The sequence below is a fragment of the Oncorhynchus nerka genome, linkage group LG12, assembly GCF_034236695.1.
Source record: "Oncorhynchus nerka isolate Pitt River linkage group LG12, Oner_Uvic_2.0, whole genome shotgun sequence".
Taxonomy (NCBI): domain Eukaryota; kingdom Metazoa; phylum Chordata; class Actinopteri; order Salmoniformes; family Salmonidae; genus Oncorhynchus; species Oncorhynchus nerka.
In genome coordinates this window covers 26,163,790-26,178,241 of record NC_088407.1, presented here as the reverse complement: position 1 = coordinate 26,178,241, position 14,452 = coordinate 26,163,790, and the positions used below count along the sequence as shown (strand labels likewise).

Below are 14,452 nucleotides of genomic sequence, written 5' to 3'. Positions count from 1 at the left end.
CAATACATTTGGACATGTTTTGTACATTTCGCATAGTGGTAGATAAAAAGGTCCAGTTTTCAAAAGGGTTTTGGAAATTGATTTATACACACATATTCATTCATCTTTCACACACCCCAACAAATCTAAAGGGCCTTTACAGATACAGTCAACTATTTCAGCTGTCAGCAGGGTGGAAGTGAACGTGAACAACCTAAGAACAGGATACTATTGCAGACCTGCTTGAAACTGAATGGAGAACAGTTTTGGGTGGCTCACAGTACAGGTGTACACGTGTGTGACGTTCAATGGTGATGAGTTTGGTGACAGTGATCGGTGATAGAAGAGTCAACAGAGGATAGAAAGCACAGGAGATTGGTGGCCCTTTAATTGTGGAGGACGGGCCCGTAGTAATGGCTGGAGAGGAATTAATGGGATGGTATTAAATACACCATTTGCTCCATTCCGGACATTATTATGAGCCGTCCTCCCATCAGCAGCTTCCTGTAGTAGAAAGTGCAGGCTTGGTATTGTTACTATTCCATTAACACGAGTCTAATGATGAGGATGTTGGTTATTATTAGTCTAATGACTATGATGAAGGTGGAGGAGGAAGAGGATGAAGAGGAGGGATATATGATGATGATGGTGCATGATGACGAAGAAGAGGATGAGGAAGAACGAGGTCTGTCCTTATCTTACATGTGGGTTGATGAGAGTGACTGGTTGGAGGCGGGACTTCATCTCTCTTGACATTTGACACCAGGTGCAGGGCCCGCAGAAGAATGAATAGACACAGTCATTACACATGGTGCCCTTTTAGGGAGGAGACAGAGATACATCACATTACACCTGATCTAGGATCAGTTAACATTGACTACATGAATCAATTAATCAATTAGCGGAGATAGACTGTCTGATCGGAGTTCAGCACTGTGCCATCTTCAGAACATGATGCATGAATCCCTGAGTAGCCTGGTCCCCGATCAGTTTGTTCTATCATTACAACTCATTGATCGGCATGACTAGGATTGGCAAGGAGAGGAATGTTAACACAGACAGACTGGTACACAGGCAACTCCCTCAGTATGCAGGTATTGAAACAGAGTTTGAGTACTCAAAAAAAAATGTGGGCATGATCTGGGCCACAGGTACTCCTGAAACTTAGGTCATTAGAACTGGTTAGGAGAGTTCTGAGATCAGATTAGAAGGTGAGGTGAACATTGTTACTTATATTTCATCTTTATTTTAAGGTATTTTTCTTAAAACTGCATTGTTGGTTAAGGGCTTGTAAGTAAGCATTTCAATGTAAGGTCTACACCTTTTGTATTCGGCGCATGTGACAAATACAATTTGATTTGATTTGATCATGAATTACTGGAGAGATGGAGGGACTGATAGTTGTACACTATTTTGAGATATAACACATTCACATGTACAGTCAAAGGAACTGGGCGATACACATAATTTGTATGGACATTGTATTCATATGCATTATTACCCGACTAACCGGTGCCTGTATGTAGCCTCGCTACTGTTATAGCCTCGTTACCTGAGGTGTGGACTCGAGTCACATGACTTGAACTCGAGTCAGACTCGAGTCACAAATATGATGACTTGCAACTCGACTTTGACACCAATGACTCGTGACTTGACTTGGACTTGAGCCTTATGACTCGACCTGACTTGATTACCTCCTCAAGCCCAAATATTAAAAATGATGCTATTAAAAAAAGTGTGCAGCGCATCAACTCTTCATTTAACGGATTACAGTTTGAATCGGACAGCAGCCAATCAAGTTGTGCCAGCTGAGAAAAAGTTGTGCGTGGCAGCGCAGAGGAACGTCGGCAGGTGAATTCAGATGGAGCCCTTGGAAAGATGATACCCCAAATTATTATTTTCAGATAGAAAGACGAAGCTGTATCAACAAAAAACAGATTGCAACTTGCCAAACATGCAGGAAGAAAATTACAGACGGAGGCGCAACAATTTCCAACTTTGTTCGACATTTGAAGCTGCACAAAGAACGGTAAGTCATGGCTAATATAGCCGACAGATATATATTTTATTACTTTACTAGTGTATCATGTAGGCTAACCTAACATTAAATCAATGAGCTTCCACACGGTCAGTCAGTGCGGGAATGTGATCATTGCACCCAAGATTGAGCTACAACTGGCTAGGCAGTTGGTAGCCTAAATCCTGCCTGATGTTACTGCTGTTCCTAAAACCACTGACATGCATTAGCCTACTGTAACCACACAGAGAGAGAGAGAGAGAGAGAGAGTGTGTGTGTGTCTGTCTGTGTGTGTGTGTGTGTTATGGTTGGGCGATTGTGTACAAGTCTACTGCGCCCCATAGCGATCCTTGATAGTCGATAACTATTGTTGTTCTCATGTCTACCCATGTATTTCCATGGAAATATAACGTTTATTGGGAAAGGTAATAAATATATACATATTTTTAAAAGCATTTATGATTTGCGTAAATGTAATATACTAACTATTACTCTTGGTATTACATTTGGTGAAGAGCACATTATGACTTGTTTAGGACTCAAAACTTCAGGTTTAGGACTTGAGACTTGACTTGAGACTTTACTCGGACTTCCCTGTCGCGACTTGAGACTTGACTTGGAACTTGGGTGCTAAGACTTAAGACTTACTTGTGACTTGTAAAACAATGACTTGGCCCCACCTCTGCTCGCTACTGTTATTTTTCACTCTCTTTTTACTGTTGTTTTTATTACTTTACTTACCTATTGTTCACAAAATACATTTTTTGCACTGTTGGTTAGAGCCTGTAAGTAAGCATTTCACTCCACCTGTTGTATTCGGCGCACATGACAAATGTTGATTTGATTTGTGCTAACAGTAAACAATGAGAAAACCAAATGTTATGACTCTAGACAAGGTCATGGCGTTCTCTGTGTCCTTACCTCGATGCCGTAGCGCTGGCGGATCCCCACCCTCAGGGACATGGTGGCGGGGGGGATAAGGCCGAAGCCGTCTAGCAGGGGCAGACACAGGCACTCCCCAGCCTCCCTTGCCGTTATACAGGCAAAGCAGGGGAAGCACCAGAATGCTAAGCAACCTATAAAGGGAGATAGAGGACAAGAAATGACACTGATTTACCCATGGGATAATTTTTTATTGACATTTATTCATTCAGGCAAGTCAGTTAATTAAGAACAAATTCTTATTTACAATGACTACCCCGGCCAACACATTTAACATTACATTTAAGTCATTTAGCAGACGCTCTTATCCAGAGCGACTTACAAATTGGTGCATTCACCTTATGACCTCCAGTGGAACAGTAGTGCATCTAAATCTTTTCAGGGGGAGGGGGGGTGAGAGGGATTACTTTATCCTATCCTAGGTATTCCTTAAAGAGGTGGGGTTTCAGGTGTCTCCGGAAGGTGGTGATTGACTCCGCTGTCCTGGCGTCGTGAGGGAGTTTGTTCCACCATTGGGGGCCAGAGCAGCGAACAGTTTTGACTGGGCTGAGCGGGAACTGTACTTCCTCAGTGGTAGGGAGGCGAGCAGGCCAGAGGTGGATGAACGCAGTGCCCTTGTTTGGGTGTAGGGCCTGATCAGAGCCTGGAGGTACTGAGGTGCCGTTCCCCTCACAGCTCCGTAGGCAAGCACCATGGTCTTGTAGCGGATGCGAGCTTCAACTGGAAGCCAGTGGAGGGAGCGGAGGAGCGGGGTGACGTGAGAGAACTTGGGAAGGTTGAACACCAGACGGGCTGCGGCGTTCTGGATGAGTTGTAGGGGTTTAATGGCACAGGCAGGGAGCCCAGCCAACAGCGAGTTGCAGTAATCCAGACGGGAGATGACAAGTGCCTGGATTAGGACCTGCGCCGCTTCCTGTGTGAGGCAGGGTCGTACTCTGCGGATGTTGTAGAGCATGAACCTACAGGAACGGGCCACCGCCTTGATGTTAGTTGAGAACGACAGGGTGTTGTCCAGGATCACGCCAAGGTTCTTAGCGCTCTGGGAGGAGGACACAATGGAGTTGTCAACCGTGATGGCGAGATCATGGAACGGGCAGTCCTTCCCCGGGAGGAAGAGCAGCTCCGTCTTGCCGAGGTTCAGCTTGAGGTGGTGATCCGTCATCCACACGGATATGTCTGCCAGACATGCAGAGATGCGATTCGCCACCTGGTCATCAGAAGGGGAAAGGAGAAGATTAATTGTGTGTCGTCTGCATAGCAATGATAGGAGAGACCATGTGAGGTTATGACAGAGCCAAGTGACTTGGTGTATAGCGAGAATAGGAGAGGGCCTAGAACAGAGCCCTGGGGGACACCAGTGGTGAGAGCACGTGGTGTGGAGACGGATTCTCGCCACGCCACCTGGTAGGAGCGACCTGTCAGGTAGGACGCAATCCAAGCGTGGGCCGCGCCGGAGATGCCCAACTCGGAGAGGGTGGAGAGGAGGATCTGATGGTTCACAGTATCGAAGGCAGCCGATAGGTCTAGAAGGATGAGAGCAGAGGAGAGAGAGTTAGCTTTAGCAGTGCGGAGCGCCTCCGTGATACAGAGAAGAGCAGTCTCAGTTGAATGACTAGTCTTGAAACCTGACTGATTTGGATCAAGAAGGTCATTCTGAGAGAGATAGCGGGAGAGCTGGCCAAGGACGGCACGTTCAAGAGTTTTGGAGAGAAAAGAAAGAAGGGATACTGGTCTGTAGTTGTTGACATCGGAGGGATCGAGTGTAGGTTTTTTCAGAAGGGGTGCAACTCTCGCTCTCTTGAAGACGGAAGGGACGTAGCCAGCGGTCAGGGATGAGTTGATGAGCGAGGTGAGGTAAGGGAGGAGGTCTCCGGAAATGGTCTGGAGAAGAGAGGAGGGGATAGGGTCAAGCGGGCAGGTTGTAGGGCGGCCGGCCGTCACAAGACGCGAGATTTCATCTGGAGAGAGAGGGAGAAAGAGGTCAGAGCACAGGGTAGGGCAGTGTGAGCAGAACCAGCGGTGTCGTTTGACTTAGCAAACGAGGATCGGATGTCGTCGACCTTCTTTTCAAAATGGTTGACGAAGTCATCTGCAGAGAGGGAGGAGGGGGGGAGGGGGAGGAGGATTCAGGAGGGAGGAGAAGGTTGCAAAGAGCTTCCTAGGGTTAGTGGCAGATGCTTGGAATTTAGAGTGGTAGAAAGTGGCTTTAGCAGCAGAGAGAAAGAGGAAAATGTAGAGAGGAGGGAGTGAAAGGATGTCAGGTCCGCAGGGAGGCGAGTTTTCCTCCATTTCCGCTCGGCTGCCCGGAGCCCTGTTCTGTGAGCTCGCAATGAGTCGTCGAGCCACGGAGCGGGAGGGAGGACCGAGCCGGCCTGGAGGATAGGGGACATAGAGAGTCAAAGGATGCAGAAAGGGAGGAGAGGAGGGTTGAGGAGGCAGAATCAGGAGATAGGTTGGAGAAGGTTTGAGCAGAGGGAAGAGATGATAGGATGGAAGAGGAGAGAGTAGCGGGGAGAGAGAGCGAAGGTTGGGACGGCGCGATACCATCCGAGTAGGGGCAGTGTGGGAAGTGTTGGATGAGAGCGAGAGGGAAAAGGATACAAGGTAGTGGTCGGAGACTTGGAGGGAGTTGCAACGAGGTTAGTGGAAGAACAGCATCTAGTAAAGATGAGGTCGAGCGTATTTCCTGCCTTGTGAGTAGGGGGAAGGTGAGAGGGTGAGGTCAAAAGAGGAGAGGAGTGGAAAGAAGGAGGCAGAGAGGAATGAGTCAAAGGTAGGCGTGGGGAGGTTAAAGTCGCCCAGAACTGTGAGAGGTGAGCCGTCCTCAGGAAAGGAGCTTATCAAGGCATCAAGCTCATTGATGAACTCTCCGAGGGAACCTGGAGGGCGATAAATGATAAGGATGTTAAGCTTGAAAGGGCTGGTAACTGTGACAGCATGGAATTCAAAGGAGGCGATAGACAGATGGGTAAGGGGAGAAAGAGAGAATGACCACTTGGGAGAGATGAGGATCCCGGTGCCACCACCCCGCTGACCAGAAGCTCTCGGGGTGTGCGAGAACACGTGGGCAGACGAAGAGAGAGCAGTAGGAGTAGCAGTGTTGTCTGTGGTGATCCATGTTTCCGTCAGTGCCAAGAAGTCGAGGGACTGGAGGGAGACATAGGCTGAGATGAACTCTGCCTTGTTGGCCGCAGATCGGCAGTTCCAGAGGCTACCGGAGACCTGGAACTCCACGTGGGTCGTGCGCGCTGGGACCACCAGATTAGGTGGCCGCGGCCACGCGGTGTGGAGCGTTTGTATGGTCTGTGCAGAGAGGAGAGAACAGGGATAGACAGACACATAGTTGACAGGCTACACAAGAGGCTACGCTAATGCAAAGGAGATTGGAATGACAAGTGGACTACACGTCACGAGTGTTCAGAGAGTTAAGCTTACGTAGCAAGAATCTTATTGACTAAAATGATTAAAATGATACAGTACTGCTGAAGTAGGCTAGCTGGCAGAGGCTGCGTTGTTGACTAAGTAGGCTAGTTGGCATTGGCTGCGTTGTTGACACTACACTAATCAAGTCGTTCCGTTGAGTGTAATAGTTTCTACTGTGCTGCTATTCGGGGCTAGCTGGCTAGCTAGCAGTGTTGATTACGTTACGTTGCGTTAAAAGAACGACAATAGCTGGCTAGCTAACCTAGGAAATCGCTCTAGACTACACAATTATCTTTGATACAAAGACGGCTATGTAGCTAGCTATGTAGCTAGCTACGATCAAACAAATCAAGCCGTTGTACTGTAATGAAATGAAATGAAAAATGTGATACTACCTGTGGAGCGAAGCGAAATGCGACCGGATTGTTGAGTGCAGAAGTTCTGTTCGGTAGACGTTGGCTAGCTGTTGGCTAGCTAGCAGAGTCTCCTATGTTAAGGACGACATAAAACTACACACTCTAAACTACACAATTATCTTGGGTACGAAGACAGCAAAGACAACTATGTAGCTAGCTAACACTACACTAATCAAGTCGTTCAGTTGAGTGTAATAGTTGTGCTGCTAATCGGTAGACGGTGGACTAGCTAACGGTGGACGTTAGCTAGCTGGCTAGCTGCAGGGCAGTGTAGACTGCGTTAGGACGACGAAATACGATAATTACGCAATTATCTATGATACAAAGACGGCTGTGTAGCTAGCTAAGAAGAAAATGCTAAGATTAGACAAATCAAACCGTTGTACTATAATGAAATGTAATGAAATGTAATACTACCTGCGGACCGAGTGCAGATGCACATGGAGGCTGGGTCTCACATGGTGCTGACAAACAATCCAACCATCATTGTACTTTCTGGGCCAATTGTGCACCACCTTATGGGACTCCCAATCACAGCCGGATGTGATGCAGCCTGGATTCAAACCAGGTACTGCAGTGCCACCTCTTGCACTGAGATGCAGTATCTTAGACCGCAGTGTCTTAGACCGCTGCGCCACTCGGGAGCTCAAACTCTAAACGAATGTGTTATGTTGTTGATTGAAACAAGTTTGCCCCCCATTGAATGGAGTTGAGCGGTAACAGAGGCCTTGTTTAAAGACAATCAATATATGTACACACACAAACATGCTCGTACGCACACACAAACACACACACTTACACGAAGACATATCCTTGGTGCAGTCACAGATTTCGGAGCTCCATTGGTTTGAGGTAATGGCCTGAACAAAGGGCTTGGGCTGCTGGATGACCATCGTGTTTGCCATGGTGGCGTCTTCTGTGAGGATAAAAAAAAGAAGAATATATATGTATATATTTTTTTTTACAGAAGTCACACCACCAGCAAATGAATATAGGGCGATGTTTCATGCTTCATAATAATGGCACCAGAACTAGTTCTCAAGATAGTTTGTGAAATTCTTCAAAACGAGTTGAAGTTATTCAAAATGCTGTATGCTCTACAGAGAAGCCTAGTGTTAGGGCTTAGTTGTCCCCAGGCTTTACAACTGCTCCTTTGAACATGAGCTAGAAGGAGTCATAGTCCAACTCAAACTGTAAATTCAACCTGGACTCAGGGGTAGACGTAATAGAGTAAAACTGTAAATCCATAACACTCCAATTAGTATGACATGTTACATTTCGTATGGTATGGTATGTATTCATTTGTGGATGTCCGTCACCCATTTCTTATTATATACTCATAGAAAAAAAGGTTCCAAAAGGGTTCTTCAGCTGTCCCCATAGGAGACCCCTTTTTGGTTCCTGGTAGAACTATTTTTGGTTCCAGGTAAAACCCTTTTTGAGTTCCATGTCGAACCCTCAGTGGAAAGAGTTCTACATTGAACCTAAAAGGGTTCTACATAGAACATACGAGGGTTCTACCTGTAACCTAAAAGGGTTCTTCAAAGGGTTCTCCTATGGGGACAGGCGGAGAACCCTTTTAGGTTCTAGATTTGTTTTAAGAGTGTATGTTCCGAATTACAATTTGTACAGTATGTTACGAATTACAATTTGTACAGTATGTTACGAATTTGCAAAACATATTATACGTTACGAATTCCAATTTGTTGTGGCTAACATTAGCTCGGTGGCTAGGGGGCTAACACTAACATTAGCTCGGTGGCTAGGGGGCTAACACTAACATTAGCTCGGTGGCTAGGGGGCTAACACTAATGTTAGCTAGGTGGCTAATGTTAGCTAGGCTTTGGGTTAAGGGTTAGGGTTAAGATTAGGGTTAAATTAAAGAGTTATGAGATAGGTTAGGATTAGGGTTAGCTAACATGCTAAGTAGTTGCAAAGTAGCTAAAAAGTAATTACTTATCCGCTAAAGCGCTGAAGTTGTGATGAGATTCGAACCCACACCCTTTGGGGTTCCTAGATGTTTGGATTATACGCCCACTCACCATGACCAACCACCCTACAAGTAACCCTCTGTCTTATGTAACCATACTATACGCAACATATTCTCATTTGAAAGTCCATGATTTATGTTTACTGTGTTACATCTAGTGAGGACCAGGCTTGTAAATGATCATTACATTCAGCAGTATGTGATTCCCCTTTCCCTTTCATTCCTTATGACATACAGAAAATAAATACATATTTTAACATGTGTAAATATTCAATATACGTTTGGCCAATTTTTTATATTTCAAAATAAATTTGAAATATAAAATATAGCCAAAAGATATTTCATATTTTCACAAATATTGATTTTCCGTATAGAGGGACTAAGCTCCCTGGTCTTTGCTCATAGACATAGTCATAGACATAGTCTTACCTGAGTTAGCTTCAGAGAAGAGGATGGTGAAGAGGAATGCTGAGTGACTGAAACCAAGCAAGAAGTGTGGCATATGTAGGAAAGGCTCAACACGCACACACGCACACACACACTTGGTAATGGCTTACTGTTTCACCCATTAACTAGTCCATCCAGTTTGACTAAATAGTTGAGACTGTCAGACACAAGCTTTACTCATAAGCCCCACACCTCAAAAGACTGACCCGACCACGACAAACTCGAAATTCTGGGGCACTGTAATTTACTGTTATATGCATAGTTTCTCCTGGTCAGGTCATATGGTCAGGAAAACGTCAGGGCCCTAATCATTATCATCAAGCCTTTTTTTGTGTCCAAACAAGTTAAGCTTGACAAACCATGCAAGTTATTTTAAATTATGATATCTGGTAGCATTGAAGATATGAAGGTATGTTAGCATTGTAGTTTATCAAGATTCTTCCAAAAAGCTTGCAGTGCTACTGTTTCTCTAGAACAGGGCTCTCCAACCCTGTTCCTGGAGAGGTACAGTCCTGTAGGTTTTCACTCCAACCCTAGTCTACCACACCTGATTCTAATAATTAGCTGGTTGATCAGCTGCATGAGGTTAGTAACAACTGCGGGTTGGGAGCGAAAACCTACAGAGGGTCGTTCTCCAGGAACAACCCTGCTCTAGAATCACCTAAAATAACATGCTATACTGTACGCAAACAGACCAGTACTAAGCTTGGCTGTCCCACTTCTTGCAAAAGTCTGGGGCCCAAAAATGTTTAACAATTAAAATATTGAAGAAATGTGTCCAGTAGCGCTTTATAATAACACCAATAAGAACTATGAATCATAATTATTAAGTATTTATAATGGGTTAGTAAATAGTTGATTCATAATCTTCATGAATCTTTACTCCTACATTTGTAAATGTTAGTAAGCTAGTTATTAACACATGTATAAACCATTTTTAAAGTTTGCACTAATGATTAATAAGATAATTCATAACATGTTTAATATAGGTCATTATAAACCATTTAGTAATCATTAGTTAAGTATTTTTGTGTGGGATAATCTAAAGTGAGGTCTATTTTAACTTAATACATTTTTTGAATGACCAGTGTAATTTTTCACAAAAGGATAGACAATGACTCAATTCCTTTCATGTTTCCCTGAATCTGGGTTTGTTGGTTGAAGGAGGTCATCTCAACCTCTAAAACATAAACCTGAGAGATAGTAGAACATCGACTGACTGCATTCCACCTCCACCTCATCACACCCAAAGTGACGTTAAAAGAGTCACTGAGAGACAATTGTGGTTGTGGCAATAATTTAGGTAACTTCATTGTGTGCATGTTGTGCAGAATGAATACAAAGAGAAGCTGCAGTAGAAATTACCCTCTTTGTTTATTTACCCAGACTGGAAAGACCAGTTGTCAGCATCAACATGATTGTTTCTAGCTACTTTAATACAGCAGTGTGCTATACTCAGGGTGACAGAGTGTTCCTTGGTCATCTTAAACAAATCTACTTTGAAGCAAAGGTCTACACCTCACACACATGGTTAGGGGCTTTACAAAGAAGCAGACACCTGTATCATGTCAGATAGAGAGTTGAAATGTATTTCAATTTGAGTTTGCATCCCAATATGACACTTTATATACATCACAGAAGACTGAAATGTAACAAAACCGTTTGACATAGAAACATTTTCAAACTCGTATTTTCGGCGTGTTTTTGGAAATAATGCAAAAAAATACAAATAAATGAAAAATACTAATAACATTCCACCCATGAGGCAACTATAGAGGGCGATGTGTTCACTTGACTGCAGGAACGGGTTTTAAAGCTGAGTCACCCACTTATACTGCATATCACTCATCATCCCTGTTTTTCATAATCCCTTCATTCTCCATTGTTTAAAGGGCGGAGTAAGGGAGCGAAAGAGAGGAGAGGTAGCGAGAGAGAGGTAGATAATTACTTGATACATTGGAAATAATTTACAAAAAAACGGAGCAAGCTAGGATTCTATCTGGCCCTAAACAGAGAGTTCACAGTGGCAGAATACCTGAACACTGTGACTGACCCAAATTAAGGAAATCTTTGACTATATACAGACTCAATGAGCATAGCCTTGCTATTTAGAAAGACCGCCACAGGCTATGTGCACACTGCCCACACAAGGAGGTGGAAACTGAGCTGCACTTCCTGACCTCCTGCCAAATGTATGACCATATCAGAGACACATATTTTCCTCAGATTAGACAGACCCACAAAGAATTTGAAAACAAATCCAATTTTGATAAACTCCCATATCTATTGGGTGAAATACCACAGTGTGCAATCACAGCAGCACGATTTGTGACCTGTTGCCACAAGAATAGGGAAACCAGTGAAAAACACACCATTGTAAATACAACCTATATTTATGTTTATTTATTTTCTCTTTTGTACTTTTACTATTTGCACATCATTACAACACTGTATTTAGACGTGACATTAGGAATGTCTGTATTCTTTCTCTAATGTCTCTATTCTTACTTTTGTGAGTAATGTTTACTGTACATTTTGTTTATTGTTTATTTCACTTTTGTTTATTATCTACTTCACTTGCTTTGGCAATGTAAAAATATATGTTTCCCATGGAGAGAGAGAGAGAGAGAGAGAGAGAGAGAGAGAGAGAGAGAGAAAATATATATATAAATAGCTCAAACCGTGTAGGTGGTTACAAACAAACAATAACAAGCCCTTGTAGGGTGTTAACTGAATTTGTCTACGGGTGTTAACGTAGCCTGCATGACATATCACATAGAATTATCTAGCATTCACATGCCAATGACTTCTAGAACTGCTCGAACTCAACACATCTTGACAACAGACATAACATACAGTACATGCGTGGCTCAAATCTTTACTTAGTCTTCAAGTATTTAAATGGCCTGTTTTTTCTATAACGTCAATGGGTGACAAGCAGAAACAAGTAAAAGAGCTCTCTCTACAGACAGAAGCAGTGTACTGCAGGGCCACCCCAGAGTAATCGGAATTGCGGTCCTGATTTGAGTGGTTTTCTGTTTAGATCACATGGTTAGGACATAATCCCATGCATTAGGAACACGTTTGGTGTCCAACAGGTGAATAAAATCTCTTTCTATTTGTCATGACAAGAAAATCAGATGCTCCTCCATAAGAAAACCTTCAGACACATACTGCTTAGCAGAAAGTATCTATAGCTTATAGACTGCAGTAGTAGCAACAGCCCACTTTATCAACAATAAGAGGGTGCCTGGGCCAAGGGGCATGTTTGGACCAAAAGGACAAAACTGAATGTCTCTGATAGAGAGGAAGAAGAGCGATAAGAGAGGAACTGATGAGCACTGGCAGTGGGCTGAGACCATCTCTTGGAGTCAGGCCATAGAAATGTAATACTTTTGGCCTACTGTGTTGCCCAGATTTGCTTACTGCCAAGTGCAGTCAGTGACTGAGACTGTGTGAACTGATGATCATCAATTTCAAAGGCCCTAGAGACAAACAGGCGCCATGTCAGGGTATTGTGTTGACAAACAACACCTACCAGCTACTAGCGTCTGCGCACGTTGTCTGCATAGCCAGATGCATGTGTATTACACTGTTATTACATTAAAGTTCAGATAGGCCTCCGCTGTACGGCAAAAAAATAAAGGTACTAGGGGTACTGAACAACAACGACAAAAATTCAACATTAGTGCTTACCAAGAAAAATATGGAAGTTTTTCATTGGCAAACCATTTTGTTGGACTTTTACATTACCATGGTGATGTGGGAGGATATACTGTATATTAATATAATATTATTCATATATTCTAATAATATGCCTTCCTGATAGTACTATATTAAACAATTGATTACACTAATTAAACAATTGATTAATTAGTGTAATACCATGAATCAATGAAGAAGGCCCTTTAGTTTGACCTTACCTCTATGCCTCTATCACTCCCTGACAGAGGGGGCACATAGCTGATACAGTCCAGCAGAGGAAGACAGGGACACACCCCCACCACACTGGTGGTCTTACAGGTAAAACAGACAGGCAAAACAAAAAAGAGTTCTTTGGCTGTCCCCATAGGAGAACCCTTTTTGGTTTCAGGTAGAACCCTTTTGGGTTCCACGTAGAACCTTCTGTGGAAAATGTTCTACCTGGAACCCGAGATAGTTCTACCTGGAGGGACAGCCAATGTACCCTTTCAGGTTCTAGCTAGCACCTTTTTTTCTAAGAGTGTGTGAAGGAAGAAGAGAGGACAGAAGACTGGGTTCCTGTACAGGACTCTCTAGATCAGTGTTTACCCATCGCTCAGTCCTCTCAGATTACTGGACTGTCACGTTTTACCTCTTTGCTCCTCCTCCTTACCAGGGGTTTATAGTGTAAAATGATTGAACCACATGGAGTAAACAGCAGTGGACTCACGTTCCCATGAAAACGTACAAAAAACTTGCTAATCAGATTTTTGAGGCGCCATACGGCTGTCTAACCTGTTTCTATGCAGACGTTGATTTGTTTGCTGCTGTTATTCATCCAAGGGTGTGAATCCTAGAACAAATCAGGTGTATATCACCCATATTGAATAGAACTATTAAACACTTCTCAGATTATTAAACTGTCACCTGAAGATTGTGACTTCCTGTTGTTGATTGATGATGTAACTGACGCCAAAGCCCAGTGGTGTGTGTGTGTGTGTGTGTGTGACCTGTCATTGAGATATAATGATGACCCTGATGTCAGTGAGAGTTGATAGAGATCAGGAGAGCCCTAGAGTGTGAATTCCCACCACTGAAACCTATGTACTCTCCTGTTGTGTATAGGGGCTACTGCTGACTGAGACACAATGCATTTAACAAATGACTTAAGTATGGTAGTGATTGCTACTTTACAATGTATATACACACTCAATACCATTATGCTTTTCCACTTGCAAATAATGTGGATCAACACAAGAACACATATGTGACGTAAAAATACAGCAAAATCCTTTATTTATTTGATTTACATGTTTAACCCTCAAGCTACCGACTGGGGTCATTTGACCCCAGAGGCATACTTTTGCTCATAGCCCAAAGGTAGTTTATTCAATTCTTCCAATATTGGGACAGTGACACATTTTTGGTTGTTTTGTCTCTGTACTCCAGAACTTTGGATTTAAATTGATACAATGACTATGATGTTAAAGTGCAGACTGACAGCTTTAATTTGAATGTATTTGAATCCATATCGTGTGAAAAGCACTTTTTGTACAT

General features: G+C 43.4%; 1 protein-coding gene across 1 annotated transcript; it reads right to left on the bottom strand.

The window, feature by feature from the left end:
• Window positions 1-5: 5 nt before the first annotated feature.
• Window positions 6-7,683, bottom strand: LOC115138005 (cornifelin homolog B-like). The gene is made up of 3 exons (XM_029674388.2): window positions 7,577-7,683; window positions 2,918-3,072; window positions 6-795 (listed from the first exon to the last, which is right to left on the bottom strand). Exons 1-3 carry the CDS (start codon window positions 7,680-7,682, stop codon window positions 673-675), a joined length of 384 nt encoding a protein of 127 aa, XP_029530248.1. The 5' UTR covers window position 7,683; the 3' UTR covers window positions 6-672.
• Between the last annotated feature and the right edge of the window lie 6,769 nt (window positions 7,684-14,452).

Excerpts from the sequence above, each read along its gene's own strand:
- LOC115138005 (XM_029674388.2), bottom strand. The coding sequence starts at position 7,682 with ATGGCAAACACGATGGTCATCCAGCAGCCCAAGCCCTTTGTTCAGGCC. Across the intron at positions 3,073-7,576 it reads CACCAAGGATATGTCTTCGT|GTTGCTTAGCATTCTGGTGC; the intron begins GTAAGTGTGTGT and ends CTCCCTTTATAG. Across the intron at positions 796-2,917 it reads GCCAGCGCTACGGCATCGAG|GGCACCATGTGTAATGACTG; the intron begins GTAAGGACACAG and ends CCTCCCTAAAAG.